This window comes from Hydractinia symbiolongicarpus, chromosome 5 (assembly GCF_029227915.1).
Source record: "Hydractinia symbiolongicarpus strain clone_291-10 chromosome 5, HSymV2.1, whole genome shotgun sequence".
Classification (NCBI taxonomy): Eukaryota; Metazoa; Cnidaria; class Hydrozoa; order Anthoathecata; family Hydractiniidae; genus Hydractinia; species Hydractinia symbiolongicarpus.
The window spans coordinates 13,621,789-13,638,371 of record NC_079879.1 but is presented as its reverse complement, the minus strand read 5'-3'; the positions used below and the strand labels follow the sequence as shown (position 1 = coordinate 13,638,371).

Genomic DNA, 16,583 nt, shown 5'->3' with positions numbered 1-16,583 from the left:
AATCACAGCATTGCATGCCTCGTGATTATTAATTATGATAATTATGCTTATCACGCTCTTTCTTTTTTTATTAGCATGACCGGGATTACTGCATATTATAAGCCAAAAAACCCAACGGGGGAGAATGCTCAGTTATAGTTTTAGATAGTTGAAACACTATGGAGATAATTAAATTTAGAGTATGAAAGGGGAAATTCTTAAAATTTAGGTATTCTAATTGTCTAGATCTGATAATGTCTCCATAAGGAAACAACTAACTGTCTAATCAAAAGTAAGACAGCTAGTGAGGCGAAGCTGTCCTCAGAAACAACAACAAGAAGTGGTCAGTGTTGCAAAGAAGTCTGATTTCAGTAAGTTAAAATCAGGCCTGGTCAGGAGACCCGTGCGATCGCACGCGCAAAGAAGTTTACGCGAGCGATTTATCGCTCACATAAGAGACTATTTATCAGAATTTTCTAGAGATCCTGCGATATTTGCCACATTTTAAGAGAATCTACTAAATAAGCGCCACCAAAAACACAAAGCTTATGAAGAACGATCATGTTATTATGAAGAACATGAGGTAAAGAGAACATTAAGGTCGGCTCCTTTCCTTCATGCTGACACTCTTATGCTCGGCTGGTGCATTACACTGAGACTCAAACGAAAGACGGAAGACCATTTGGAACCATGCCACAAGTCAGTCCGACCTTCATAGTCACAGAGAATACTGCGAGAAGAGTGCGCACCCATGCAAGTTAAATATAACTAGAACATGGGAGAAGTTAGGTGCCCTGTACCTTAATACAGCTTTCAGACGAATGTTCTCGTGATGTATACCAAAGAAAAAACATGTTGAATAAAGTTTTAAAAATATAGCAAATCTGCCAACACATCATCGTGTTCTTCATGTTAAACTGTGCCGGTGACAAGCATGTCACTGGCAACTTCTGCGATATACAACCTAATGATACCCTAACCTAATAAGTTCATCTAGAAACATAAAAAGTCAGTTGGCAGTGAACTATTAACCTAACGAAGTTCACCATCCAGAAGGTATATCATTAAGACTTGCACTCCATTTTCATTTGTCATCGTCTTAGGAGATCAGTGCATCAAATTTATGAGAGGTCTAGCCCTAATAAAAGTTGAATGACGAAAGATATTGCCAGCTGCACAATTTCACTACAAAAAAATATTGCCGACACAATGCCGACGCAAATCTCACGTCGTTTTATCGCCGACATAAAAAAATTCTAATTTTAAGGGCTCTCAATCGAGTATTTTTGTTGATATTTTTGATCAGCGACGACTGGATTATTTTTAGTTTTATTTTACAGATCAAGCATGTGCATGTCGTAACTTTTTGTTTCATTGACCACTCACGCAAACTAATTTGCAGAAGCTTTTGTGATCGCACGTGGATCCTTCACGCAGATTAATTTACGTGAGCGATTTAGCGCTCTCGGGAGTAAATTTTCCTGACTGTGCCTGTAAAATGTTTAAATAATAAAGAATAACACAGAAACTTCGATTGATTTATCTGATTTATCATGTTCTGAAATTTGTGGAAACACAGCTACGGATACTCTCCCTCCTTCATTATTTTTTCTGTAATGACATGAATCCAGTAACCATGTGATTGATTTTGCCGTTCGTTTATTATCGCATGATTCGTGCAATGAAATGCAATGGCGGTTCTGTAGGTGAATAGAAATTGAGGTGAGTTTGTTATTTCTATGAAATATTTGAACATGTTCTGGTTGTCAGTTTTCAATAAAATTTTCAGGATAATGTTTTCTTATGTATATCTTTCAATTTTTACAATAAAATAGGCACCTCTATAAAAGGTTGCCTACAGGGTGATTACGCGACTTTAATTCTATTCCTTGAGCTACCAATTTTTTTTTAAATCAGAAGAAAACTAGAAGATTGTATTGGGATAAAAGAGTAATATAACTAATGCATAAGAAATATATAACAGACATATATTCAACTAATTCTGACAGCTGATTTTCCTTTCCTCTTCATAAAAATTGGTTGCCAGGTTGCAAATGATAAATGCCATCGACACCCAGGATTGTCTTTTAGGTTCAGCAACTTAGTAAGAAAGAAGATTTTTCCTAAATTTTCATCTGTATCAATATACAGAAAAATAAGTAACTGAGAATGCAATCAATGTTACATTTTTATCAATTACACATAATGTTACAGGTTTATCACCAATATTTATTCTTAAAAAACCTTTTTTAAAGCCTACCCAGTTAATTTCTTAAAAAAAAATGACTTTCTAGAACCATTTCTTCACGAAATTATTGATCAATAAAGTAACATATTTAATGTAGGGTATAGAACAATAACTTTTTTTTACTTACATATTTATCATTTTTTGTGTTCAATTATGAATAATTTTTATTTCATGTTGTAGCATAATGTTGAAACTGTTGTTTTTTTTATTGATTTATGTTCCAAATCAAAAAAAAATAAACAATTGCAATCTTCAGATAAAAACCTAACATTTTATAATGTTTTCGGTTACGGATTTATCATTTTGCTTGCTTCATAAAAGTAACTGAGAAATTGTGATCGTATTTATCAAAATTATGCCTGTACCAAGTTACAAGTTTTAAAAATAAATTTTCAAACATTTATAGAGCTTTTTATCATTTTTAAAAAAATACAATTGTTACTTTTTTATCATTTCTCTTGTTTAAGTTTATAAAGCTATATCTCATAGTGTACACAAACTACAATGATGGGAACTTCACTGTTACAAAATTTTGTTATTCTATTTTTTAAGTATGTATACAAAATTCTTATTGGAAATATCAAATCAGTTACAAAGATAAAAATATAACATGTTATACCAATGTTCACAATTGACCAAAATCCTGCCTTTGTTTTTTGAACATGTCCTTACATTTTTCTCACATCCACTAAATTAGATTATTTTGGAGAGGAAGGTCACCATTACTGCCGAAGGTAGCACATTGCATAAAATAGCAACAAAAAAAATGCAACATTTCTAAGTCGATAAACCCTTAGGAAAATCTTCTTAGGCAAAAAAAAAATGGAAAAAATTAAGTTGTTTTAGAAGTTTTGATGACGTTAGCAGTGCATAAATAAAGATTAAAACACTGATCAAGAAAAATGTATAGGATCAGGTGGTCCCTAGTTACCCACACAGGAGATAACGTCAATTATTTTCACTTGTTTCATAGTTGTTTGGCCTCAAACTTATGTATGTATGTATGTATGTATGTATGTTTCTTTATTTAACGATAGCTTTCGCTAATAAAAACCAACTAACGTAACAAATAATAATAATAATAACAATGAAAAATAACATTCTGGGCAAAGATAAATTAAAGTTTACAATTCATATTTTACACTTTTTTTTTTTCATCAATTTTTTTTACATATTTTACAATTACATAAAATAGAATCCTGGCAGGCTAATTTAACCGTGAACTCTTCAATGGTTGAACTATTTTTAATTTCACGGGGAAGATTATTCCATATCCAACAACTTTGATACAAGATGGAATTTGTACCATAGGTAGTGGTTTTAACTTTACGTAAAGTCAAGGAAGGGCCTCCGGAGGTTATGCTCACATTGGTATGTGTTAAAACTAAATAGGCACCACATGAATTCAGGGTTCAGATTCTTTATGCTTTTAAACAACTCTATTGCTAAAGTTTTTAAGTGGCTATGGTGGATGGATTTGTCCTTGTATTTTTCTAGAATGTCAATATAGTCAGCTTTCACTATATCGTATACAACCTTCAATGTTTTATAATGTACTCGCTCTATTTTACTATATGCAGTTTTACTGCAGAACATCCAAATAAGGGGTGCATAGTTAAATTGACTCTGTATAAAGCTTGAGCTGAGTATTTTTGCTTTGGGTTGCGATAAATAAGGTCGTAAGTCTTCGTAATGCATGAAGTTTAAAATTTGGCTTTGAGTACAAGTTGTTTATATGTTGATTGAAGTTTAATTTATTGTCAATTTGAATACCTAGGAGTGTAACGTGGTCAGACTCATTTAAAGTAACTGATTCAAGTGGTAGAGTGATTTTATCTCTTGTTTTTTTACCTAGTATTATAAATTGAAATTTGGTTGGGTTGGCTTTTAGTGAGTTGATTTTAAACCAATGTAGCATATTTTGTGTATCAACAGTTAATGAATTTAGTACAGTAGCCAACTTCAAACCACATGCATACAATGTATTGTCCTCGGCAAAATTACATACCTCTGATTCTACAATAACAAAAAACAAATCATTAATAAAGATGTTTAATAGGAGTGGTCCTAAAATGGAACATTGGGGGACACCACAAATAATCTCAAGCCATTCACTAAATGATGAGCCTATTTTAACTCTTTGTTTACGGGACGTGAGATAATTTAAAAGTAATTTTAGACTATTTGTGCTGATACCGTAAGCAGCAAACTTTGCAATCAGGAGATCGTGTGATAGGCAGTCATAAGCTTTAGAAAGGTCCATTAGTACTGACCCTACAAAACCACCATTGTCAAGTTCTTTTTGCCATGCTTGAATTAATCTATATAAAGCGTGTTGAGTTGAATGTGATTTCCTGAATCCGCATAGTAATTTGTGTAGATACTGTTGTATGTACGTATTAAGTTGTTCATAGATTAATTTTTCGAATACCTTAGATAGTAATGGTAAAACACTTATAGGTCGGTAATTTTTTTATCCGTGGTGTCACCTTTCTTATGTACAGGTGATACATCAGCCTCTTTCAATATGTCTGGGAATTCATTATTATCAAACGATTTGTTGATGCAATTGAGTAGTTGTTTAAAAGCACCCTCACTTTCTTTAAGAATTTTAACGGGAATTTCCCCACTAGAAGCTTTGTTTGTAGGTAAGTTTTTAATAGTCCTTTTAATGTCATCTAATGTTACTTTTTTAAAAGTAAAGATTCCATTAATTATTGTATTTTGTTTAATGGCCAGGACGCTTGGATGAAATTTAAATTTGTTAATTATGTTATCTATTATGTCAAGGTCATCCTCAAAGTTTTCACCCAGCCAGTTGTATAAATTTAAAGAACTTACAATATTTCCAAAGTAACAATTAAATGTTTTTGCAATATCATTTGATTTAGTCATAATGTTTCCTTGTTCAATTAAAATAATATTGCTGCTGTTTCCAGCTGCATGCTTATTTGAAAAATAAGGTTTACATACCACCCAAAAAGGTTTTGTATTTTTCTTAATGGGGAGTTTATTCATAAATTCTGTTTTAATTTCTATGTTAAGTTTAGTGACGTAGTTTCGGTGTCTTTTGTAGATGGATACGTCTTCTGGCTTTCCAGTTTTAATTGCCCGTCGTTTTAGCATAGAACGTTTCATTATCGCCTTACGAAGATTTTTATTGAAGTGGGGCTTTTGGTTTCCTCGTATGACCTTTTTCTTTCTTGGAGCGTGTTTGATCAGTACATTTACCAATGTTTCTTGAAAGGTTTCCCATTTATCTACATTATTCTTTAAAGCATTTTGTAGTTCAACCTGAAAATTTTCTTTAATAAAGCTTTTATAGCTTCGATAATTAATAATTTTTGGTTCCTCCTTTTCGAAGGTAGATTTAAGAATAGTATATATCATGTGATGACAATCACTGAAACCTGTTTCGTATGAATTTGTAAATTTAAAGCAGAATTTGCGATTTGTGAGGAGTAAATCAATGCAAGAACCCGAACCCTTAAAACATGTGTTGCCCTTAATGAGATTAACCAAATTGTGAGAGTTCATAAAATCAACCATTTTATCTTTTTTAGTCTCAAGGTTAAAATCACCCATCACTAGATAATTATCATAGGTCACAGAATAGTGATCTATCATACTTGAAAGATTATCTAAAAATAATTCATTGTCTTGATTCGGATATTTATAAATACTTATTACAAGCCACTTTTCCTTTCTAAGATTCAGTTCAAAAGGTATTGCTTGAAAATCAGTTGGTAAAGAAGACTTCAGATATGCTAGAAGCCCACCACTTCTATTACTAATATCAAGACGATATGGTTTGTGATATCCGTTCATTAAAAACTGAGCTGTCGGGAAAGACTCATCTATTTTCGTTTCCGCTATGCACACAATGTCAACATTACCACTAACCATGTCACTATAACCTTGAAATTTATTACGGATAGAATTTATGTTCAGATAAGAGAAAATAATATTCTTGTGATTCTTAAGACGCCTACCCTTCAAAACATTTTGGCTTGAATTAGTAGTGCTCAGCTCTTCAGATTCAAGACGGTTAGCAGTATCATTAAAACTTTCTAATCATAATTGATTTAAACCTTTTATAATATTATTTGCTAAAATTGATGACCCAGTTTTGTTTAAATGAAGTTTACTTAAGTTTAACCCTCTTTCATCAATGTTAGAGTTATTAATAAATATCATACCTGTGTTACCACAGTAATTTTCCAACCATTCATTCCTTTTGTTAATAAGCTCGCCATGATTACCATCTTTTCTAACTACAATGTCAGAAATCATAAGTTAAAATTTCGTGATTTACATCAATTTCACGTATTGTATTTACTACTGCTTTCAGTTTTTTTTTGGTATTTATATTGTTCGTGATATCGTTCGTTCCAATATGGAGAATCACAACATTTGGTTTTTTTCGCACTGTTGGTTTTACGTGATCGATAATATCTTCCGTAGTAGCGCCAGGATGACATCTAACCTCAAATCCCTCTCGGTGCCAAATCTTTAATAATGGAATCGCCTATTACTACCACTCGTTTTTTTTCAATTACTGGGGAATTCTCCATTTTACGTTGATCATTATTGACAGTAACAGTTTTAGTTTTAGTTTTGTTGTAATTATTAATTTTATTGTCACTTGTATGATTACCTTTGTTATGCGTTTGAAGTGGTCTATTGTCTTGAGAATTAACTGAATTTGATTCTAAGTTTTTTGTTAGTTTTTGTTCGTTGCCATGGTTACGTTGAAATGTATGAGAGATGTTTACGTTTCAAAATTTTTTTTTTTTTTGAGATTCACCCTGGAAATTCTGCTTCCCAATTAGATGTTCGATTACTCTATCTTTCTCCGTTAGCTCTTGTCTCATAAATTCAATCTCCGATAGTAGATGGGATATAAACGCAGATTGAAAATTTGTAATTCCAGGATCTTTAAATATTTCGTCTTCACCAGTCGTATCAATCTTTTTCTCTATGTTGGGTCTCTTTACAAATATTTTTTTGGTTGATATGATGCTTGGTGACTTAAAATCGTCCACTGTTACATTTAGAGTATATATTGTTTATATCTTCCAACAAACCTTCACACAGCTCTCTGCCGCTAAATGGCAATTTTATTTCATCATTTCGTTCGTAAATTTCTCTGTTAAGAATCGTGCCTTCCGCCATCTTGGTTGCCCGTATAGGCTTCACTAGATTTAATAAAATCGTTGACATTGGTTGGGGTAATTTAATATTGTTTAAAGAGCTGATTAAAAAATTAGACTTATTTTTTGAATTTGCACATTCTTTAGGAGGAAAAAAAACGTCCTTTGGAAAGCTGAATTTTGGCCTAGTTTGGTATTTTCAGTCACAGACATTAGAGATTATCTACAATTTCAGTCTTTTTCAGGAATATTTGAACCCCAAACACGATGATCGAGTAGACACTGGTATAGCGACTCTCAATCTTAACTTCCTTTTCTACATGTCTGAAATAGTATGCATGACTATACTGTCATTTTTATATTTACTGTGTATTTTTTAGGTCATCACAAGCAAATAGGCAAAAATATGCTTTGTTTTCAAATTAAAAAAATCATTATCCAAGTGGCTTAAATAAAACTTCAAAATTCATTCAGAAAGTTCAGCTACACCTTAACAAAAATTTTTACAGAAAAAAATTATACCGCACATGGGTTTCGTTTTTACAGGCATAAAGAAAAAGTCCATTAAATTCGGACCTGCTATGGTTTCCGATTGTTTTATCAAATAAAGAAATTATCTACAATTAAATTCATAATAAAATGTCTATTCCGCCTGTATGTGCAGTTTTGCAGACTTGCTTCATCCGTGATCCATCGGCATTCACCTCCGCATTAGTTAAGAACCGCATGGCTGGATTTCTTGGTAAGACCTGGTTACCAACGACAAAGGGGCCAGGCAAAAGAGATTTATGCCTACGTAGTTCTTTTAACTAGGTCAGGAGTCGGTGAATTAGCTAGGATGGTCAGGTTGGCTATTAATAAGCTTGCTCGTGGATTAAAAGGACCAGGACTATTCAATAATTGCTGAGATCTAAAAGTGTCTGACCAATATGAAAATCTATCGGACGTTTGTCTGACAAGTCTCCAAAAATTATTTAGAGGGCTGTCATCGCACGCTACAAAATGGATTCTATAGGTTGATTTTGAAAACTCAATATTTATTTTTCAGGTGTGCAATTAATCACTAGCCTAAAACGATTTAGGTGTGTGCCAAGGTGTGCGCGTGCGATCGCACGCCTCTCCTGAAAAGGACTGCCATATAAGAAAAAGTTTTTTTTCAGATGGAGGTAACCTTAATATAACCTATAACCAAAAAGGGCACAATATTTAGGTCCTAAATATTGTGCCCTGGTTGGTTTAAGCTATATAACATGGAAATTCGACAGAATTTGATTTAGACAATGTGTTTATGGATTACTTTTGTGTGACCTAATGTTTTGATTTTGTATTGAGATCAATGGTTATGTGCATTTTGATATATGTAGCAAATTTAAACAGCAGACTGCAATAATTAGCCATCTCCAGACCATTTCGTGAGAGGTGTGCGATCGCACGCACACGCACAGATTCGTTTAGGTGTGCGATTAATCGCACATGCAAATTTTTTTTTATTTATGTCAGCGATAGCTTTCTGAAATTATCTAAATTACGAAAAAAGCGAAATATGAAGTCAGAAAATTACAACCCTTGTTGTTAACTTAAATTTTTTCATGTATGTAGAAAACTGCGTACTTAAAATGCATAATAAGAAACAAAATAATGAGTTATTACAGATCGTCTGTAACAACGATGTACAGAAGAATTTTTTTATCCATTTTCATCTTACCAATCATAGTGTGCATAATAAAATGAATGGCAGTAATGGAGAGGACAAAGTTTCTCATGTCTTATTAATTGTATTTTTGATATTTTTTCTCACATTTTTTGTGGCCACCTGTTGTGTTAAAGTAGCAAATATAAAAAAGAAAAGAAAGAATAAGTCCTGGGCACTAGCTTGCGAAATACATTTTAATAACACCTAAAAATGATACCTGCCATACTGCTCTATTACCAGAAGCAAATCATTTCAATATGCTCAATGTGATTGCAAAGATATAAAAGATTAGAATAACATTCAATGCAAAAGAAAAATTGATCTCCAGAATCGTGTTTTAGAGAGAGTGAGGGAATCGTTATTGAGACAAAAAAATAAAACACGTAAGTGAAGTAAGGTCATAAGGAATTGGGCTCTTTTGAAAAAACTTTAAATTTGTGTTATTTGTGTCATTTGTTAAAGGAATATGGAAAATATTTATATGTTCCATTCGGTAGCGTTTTTGTGATTTTATAATTCAAGCTTTAATCGTCTGTTAAGGAAGTAAAGTTTAAAATTAACTACAAAAAAATAAATAAAAAATAAAAAAAAAAATTTAATAGTAACAGAATATTATTTTAGTAAGGAATTTCATGATCCATTCTTAGTATTGAAATGTTAATTATCGTTAGTAGCCATGCTTCAACTTTCCGTAATTTAATTTACATTGAATATTGTTTGTCCCACAAGTAGTTACAAAGTCAAATTTCTGGCTGTAAACTTTGTTAAATCTTAGTATAATATGCCGATTCACTGCACACCTACCTAAACTCTCACGAAATGGCTTGCATCTCTATATTAATAATAACGTATATATTCCGTCTGTCCACAAGAAAAATGTAATGCTACGAAACCACAAATTGCATCCAGTTCATGGAATTTTTCATGGTCTAACAAGTTCTGTATTATAATACTCAACTTGTTGTCAGTGAGTCAAAGCTGGTAGCTGCTATTAGTGACAGGTGAATCCACATGGATTTTTCTATGGGTAAGTGACTAGTAATCTAAAAATATGTTGCTAGGAATCTGTATAATTTTAATACAAAGAAAATAATGTAGTTAAAAAGAAATAATTTTAGTGCTTTTTGGATCTTGTGATTTTGAAAAATCTGTAAATTTTATTAATAGCTATTTTACTCTATCCTTTATGTATCTTCGGAATACAAATTTATAATGCCCATGGCTTAAAAAGGTCTAGTAAAAGGAGGATAACATGCTGACATCGGCAAAAATTACTTTAGGTGTGTCTTCCTTTTAAACAGAAATTGTTTAAACCACCTGGCTTCTTAGTTTGAGGTTTATTTTAGTCCTTTTGTCAGTGTAAAGTTTTACTTACCTGGCTAACCTGAAACGTGTGTCCACTTCCTATGCTACCTATTATATCAGATTTTTAAAGCATTGTGGTCAGTCACAATTTGCCTTTAAAAATTGTCAGAAGAAAGGGATGAGATTACATACAATTGTCACATACACAATTCAGGGCACTTGACGTCGATGGATAATGCTCTATTGAAAAGCGTTGTTGTTCACTTAAATAGTGGCTGGCAGCTAAATACAGATATTCTTTTTTAAGCTTAGTTCACACCAATGACTTAAGCCCTAACGTGTTTCGTACTAAGAACTTGTTGTTCACATCATCATGATTCCAACAATCTAAACAGCTTAGACAAAAAGATTTTATTTGTGCATACTGCCTTTTAAAGAGACATTAAGGACAAAAAGAAAAGAAAGAAAGAAATATGTGGGTTAGACTAATATTAAAAAACCATTTGTTAACCCGTGGAAAATCCACGGGATCGCCCATCCTTTATATTAACCCGCCGCAACAAAGTGGATAAAAATATATCGCATTTGATATTCGTGTTTCCGTAACATTATTGTCACTCAGCGGCAGGTCCGCGCAGAGACAGACAGACGGAATACGGCTATTATAATAGAGATAGATAGAATAAAGGTCACTTTCATACTTAGGTTTAAGAAATACTTGTGTTTGACAGAGAATCCTTATTTGTTTTCCCATATTGTAAAACATGTTTTTATAATTTTTCTATTGATAATTAATAAGCAGTTGGCATTCTTGGCTTCTCTTTGATCAATGAGCTAACCACTGCGTTAAATATAAAAAGTTTTGATCTTAAGTGCACTGTTAATCCAGCACTTAAGCAACTTTTTTTTTTCAGTGACCGAAGAAATTATGGTTCACATCACTGAGCTAAAATATTAACACAATAAAGCTCTGTGAACTTAGCTACTGGTGTGAATCAAGCTTTGCAAAACAATCCTAATTTTTTACAAAACTTAAACTAAACATTCTAAGACAATTTTATACATTGCATATACATACTGTGCTGATTCAGCATTCACATGCTTGTGTGCCTGAAATTGGTTTAGGTACACATTTACCTGAAAGTACTGGGTATTTTTATTTCCTTCCTTTATCGTTTTAGGACATTGCACAGTTAGAAATATTTTGTGAACAATTGTATCAATCTCCTGACCCATCAGTTCGCAATGAAGCAGAAAAAGCATTAGTGTTGTTTTCGAACTCTCCTGACTGCTTGCAAAAATGTCAATTTCTGTTAGAACGAGGAACTGTAAGTATATTAAGCTATATAAAACTGAATGTTCTATAATGAAAACAATATTTTAATAAAGGGATTGAAAATAAATTATATTTATTATTTAAATTTTCTATGAACATTAAAAAAATACTTTTTTCATGATTCTGACTTCACAAAGACACTGTTCTTATATACAGATGGTTTTGAGTGACACATAATAACATCCTATAAATTACCACTAGAAATCACCATTGATTTTATTTGGTATTAAATATTTTAAATATTTTTGTTTTGTCAGGGTAAACATTGTTGAACTGAATGTTACATGAACTTCGTGTTTAGCTGTGATTTAATATGAGTTTTGTTTCTGATCAAAGGCTGCTGCATAGCTTTTACAGTGGAAAAGACATAAAGTTCTAAAGTAAGCCTTGCACATCATGGCCTAGAAAAAAAAAGAGGAAGTGATTTGTCCCAATCTAAAATGGTAACTTTAACCATTATTTACACACCTTTAAGAAAGGAAGCTTCTATGTAAAAGATTTTTGTTGGAAGAATGTTTTTCTTAAATTTGAAAAAAAAAAACGAAATATTACTTAAATTCATTACCTATGGCCTTTGTTTTTGTTTTTTAAATTTTGATTCTTTCATGTGCATGGCATTGTTCTTTTCATCACTTTTTTGCTGATAAGCAATTTATTTTTAGTCTTCATATTCGCAACTTCTAGCAGCATCTACCATCACAAAATTGATCACCCGAGGTTCTACATCACTCACATTAGATAATAGAGTGGATATACGTAAGTTTATATCTACAAGTTTGAACATTTATGTTTGTTTATTTTTTGATTTTTAAAACTAGTTACTTTATTCACATGTAGGAAATTACCTTCTAAACTATTTTGCTACAAGATCGAAACTTGTTCCCTTTGTGGTTCAGGCATTATCACAGGTTAGAAAATTTGTTGTAGTGTTAGTAAACTTAAAGTCAGATTTTAGTGTTTTTTTTTCTTGTTCTTAAGTTAGAAACATGCATATGCGTGTGCGTATAGAAATTAATCACATGTGCTCCATATATTAACAAATTATTTCGAGTATGCCAAGGTACATTTTATTTTCAGAGGGTACATCATTATTTTACCCATTCTTGTTTTTTAAATTTGCTTTCATTTGTATTGTATGAACGTATCAACTGCTCTTTTTTTAATAAAAAAACTTCAAAAAACTCTTTTTTAGTTATATTTTTGTAGTGTTTTCTCTGAAAAGATATAGAAATGCTTTTTGTCAATTGAAAAAAAATCTTAAACATACATTATATATATTTTATTTTTGACTCTGTCAATCCAATTCAACCCTATTCTTTAAAACAATAAAAGATAAATTCAAGAAACAGTATTATAAGACATACACAGATTTTATACATTCTTTTTTAAGCTACGTCTATTTTTCATGTTAGGAAGGGTTCGACGAGGTATATTATAGGTATATTACAGGCTATAAATTTTATGGCCTTCACGTTACCATCAACAAACAGACAATAAGTACAAATACGCAAATGGGAAAAATTAATTTGTCAACCTATTCAAAAAACCTTTAGTGATATATCTAGAGGATTTATATTTTTAATACAAAAAGGCTTTTTATTATTAAAACTCACTTTTAAACCTCTAAATTGCAATGAGTCATTCTCCCCGAAATTAGGGTGTACAACTATATGACAGTGCAGAATATTAGCTTTTAGTTAAATTAACAAAATATGGCTGGTTCGAATCAAAGAACGATGCTTGGGTTTTCCGCACAGTTACAGATGATATTCGTCGCTTTCTTCAAGGCTCATTAGATCATTGCATTATTGGAGTCAAACTGCTGACTGAACTTGTTGCAACAATGAATCAGGTTTGATTTGTGTATAAACTGTATAGACGCCTTTCCATGTGACTTTTATTTTGTGTGAAAAACAAAGGCATGCACATGTATTACGGTTAGATGGAAATGTTTTAAAAACGTGAAGATTTTAGTTAAAAAAAATAATTTCCGTGCCTTTGGATATTTTATTGAAAAGAAAATCTGTGAATTTCAATATTAACAACCTACCAAAATGTGTGCACATATACAAAAATCCAAAAACTTTTTTAAACATCTCTTTGTTTTAGAGTGAAGAAAATTTATCTCTGTCAAAAAATAGAAAGGTAAGAATGATATATATAGTTTTGTAGCTTGATAGCTTAGTGAATTGGTTGCTTGTATTTGTTTTAGATCTCTGCGTCTTTTCGTGATTCTGCACTTTTTGAAATTTTTACATCAGGGTTAAATATGATCAAGCAGGTATGTTAATTTGTACCATAAACTTTCAACTTTCGTAAACACTGTCAATGACATTTCCAAGCATTATACTGGAAACACTCTCTCTTTTAGATGTCAAATGATAAATTAACGTTTCAAGACCAGCAGAAGGTAAAAGATTGTTTTTATTCTTTAGTGGCAATTCCATAGAGTGCTGAATTGGTAATAGAGAGCTAACAATGTTTAATGGCAATAATGCTGCTTAAAACCAGCTAACAATAGACTTCAACCGTGTTTCCTAGCTTCAGGCTTTAAGTGTTGTGACCAAACAGTTTCTGGATTTCCCACTGCTCTTTAAAAAGTAAATTTTTAATTTATAGTTATTTTTAATTTTCTTTTATATTCCCCCCAGACTACACTGTTGGGCGGCTTGTTATCACTTGTTCGGTCATGTTTGGTATATGATTTTATTGGTACATCTTTTGATGAATCAACTGATGATATTGGTATAGTTCATGTTCCCACCACATGGAAACAAAGTATGTTTTATAAATTGAAAATAAAAATAAAATTTTAAAACTTGTCTTATTTATTTGTTGGCTGATTTATCATAATAAAGTATGTTTTATATTCAAAAAATGTATTACCACTTTGTAAATTATTGATTAATAAATATTATATAAAACTTTTTAATTTTCTTTTTAGCATTTCTGGATTTCTCCTTTCTCCACTTGTTTATGGATTTGTATCTCATAGTTCCAGTAGAACTTTCTTCTTTGGTAAAATTTTTTTACTAAGTTTTCATAAAACTTGTTTATATATTATAACTCTTTTTGCTACTTTACATAGCTATGATGCTTACTGAGTTTCATATTTATCTATTAGACATCTGCCTGCCAAATATTTAGGCTCCATACCTGCTAGCGTCTTAGATATTGGCTATTATAAGTATAATTTACAAAATATTCAAATATGTAAAAAGTAGAAGATATGTTACGTAACTTTTATTTGGCTATTAGAAACTTTGAGCAATTTTAAGATTTGATTAAGCAGTGGTGGAATTTTGAAAAAGTTTGAGCTCCTGTTGACGTCACAGAAAATGTTCTAATATGAAAGATTTATTGCAATGCATTTCTAAACCTTTATCAAGGAAAAGAACAAAAATATGGAATTTTATTTTTTATTATCCATTGAATGCTATACGTTTTATAATTTCCTCAATTTTCTTTTCTCAGGCATTGTCATGTTTTGTACAATTAGCATCTATTCGAAGATCGTTATTTGATGGAACTGAACGGGCAAAATACTTACAAGAGTTAATGAATGGCGTTAAAAAGGTTTTGGATAGCTCACAGGTGAAGTTTTTGTATAAGTTAAAAAGTCAGTCTCCTGTAGAAATATATAACCTATGTGATTAACAATTGAAAACTTGTTTGATGTTAACTTAAATTTAATCTATTTATAGATTCCTTCATTTTTTTAAATATATATATTTTCAGTATAAAGGTTATAAAAAGACTGAAAATTGCATGTTTTTCTGTCATAATATTTTTTTTTTAATTTTTAGTTTTAAAACACGTTCTATCTCCTATACTGTACTTATTAAGGGTTTGGCGTAATACCAATTGTTGTTTCAGAAACTGGAAAACACTGATAACTACCATGAATTCTGTCGTTTACTTGCAAGAATCAAAGCAAACTATCAACTTGGTGAAATCATCAAAACAGATGATTACAAACAAAATATGCAGATGATCACCAAATTCACAGTAACAAGTTTAAGGGTGAGTAACAGTACCAAAAGCATATGTCTCGTGCATGTGTCTCATTCCTGCTTGGTTCATATGATTGATTAGTGTTTGCTTGTAGCATGCTGGTGCATTGCAAATCTTTAAGAGGAATATTTTTTTCATGTGTTTAGGTTCTTCAATTTGCACCGAATAGTTTATATTATCTTTTAAACATGTGGCAGAAAATGGTTTCATCTTGTCCTTTCGTTCGTGCCAGTGATTCACATTTGCTGGACCAGTTTACCCCTGAGGTTTCACTTCAAATATATTTTTATTTTTTTGTTATTATTTCTGGTCATTTAATGTACAATTTTACACCACGTAGCCTCCATGTAATGTACGTATACTTGCGTTGGTTTAGATAACAGAAGCATATATAACATCACGATTAGAAACAGTGAAAGAAATTTTGCAGTAAGGTTCTTTTAATTCAGTTGAAGTTGCTTTTATATCAAGCTGATAGTAGTTGATTATTTATTTCCAACATAAAAATGTTTTTGATTTACCAGCAGTTATTAATCCTTTCTGTTTAGTACTAAGTGTGCTTATGGGATTGTTGTCTAGTTGAGCAGTGGTTGAGTTTGCTTGAATTCCCGTAGCTTATAATAGAGCTTTTAAAAGATATGATGCCCTCTTGTTGGAGCCCTGATAATGTTAATAAAAATATCAATAAAAAGGCTATCCTGAGCACGTAATTACAAAAGTTTGTTTACTTTTTTAGAAATGGTTCTGAAGATCCTCTAGATGACAAATCAACTCTTTATCAGCAACTTGACCAGGTCTGCAGTTTTACCTATCACATGTTCCCACCTTCTCATCTTTTATTCCTGTCAACATTAC

General features: G+C 31.6%; 1 protein-coding gene across 1 annotated transcript in view; it reads left to right on the top strand.

Moving 5' to 3' along the window:
* LOC130644910 (exportin-7-like) overlaps nt 1–16,583 on the top strand; it is a 28,532-nt gene that overhangs the window by 3,144 nt on the left and 8,805 nt on the right. Inside the window, exons 2-15 of the mRNA XM_057450696.1 lie at nt 11,560–11,706; nt 12,377–12,470; nt 12,552–12,622; nt 13,405–13,566; nt 13,824–13,859; nt 13,927–13,995; nt 14,086–14,124; nt 14,366–14,492; nt 14,659–14,732; nt 15,189–15,308; nt 15,591–15,737; nt 15,875–15,994; nt 16,105–16,157; nt 16,465–16,522. Of these exons, the coding sequence (XP_057306679.1) occupies nt 11,560–11,706; nt 12,377–12,470; nt 12,552–12,622; nt 13,405–13,566; nt 13,824–13,859; nt 13,927–13,995; nt 14,086–14,124; nt 14,366–14,492; nt 14,659–14,732; nt 15,189–15,308; nt 15,591–15,737; nt 15,875–15,994; nt 16,105–16,157; nt 16,465–16,522 (1,317 nt within the window). The remainder of the gene's footprint in view (nt 1–11,559; nt 11,707–12,376; nt 12,471–12,551; nt 12,623–13,404; nt 13,567–13,823; nt 13,860–13,926; nt 13,996–14,085; nt 14,125–14,365; nt 14,493–14,658; nt 14,733–15,188; nt 15,309–15,590; nt 15,738–15,874; nt 15,995–16,104; nt 16,158–16,464; nt 16,523–16,583) is intronic.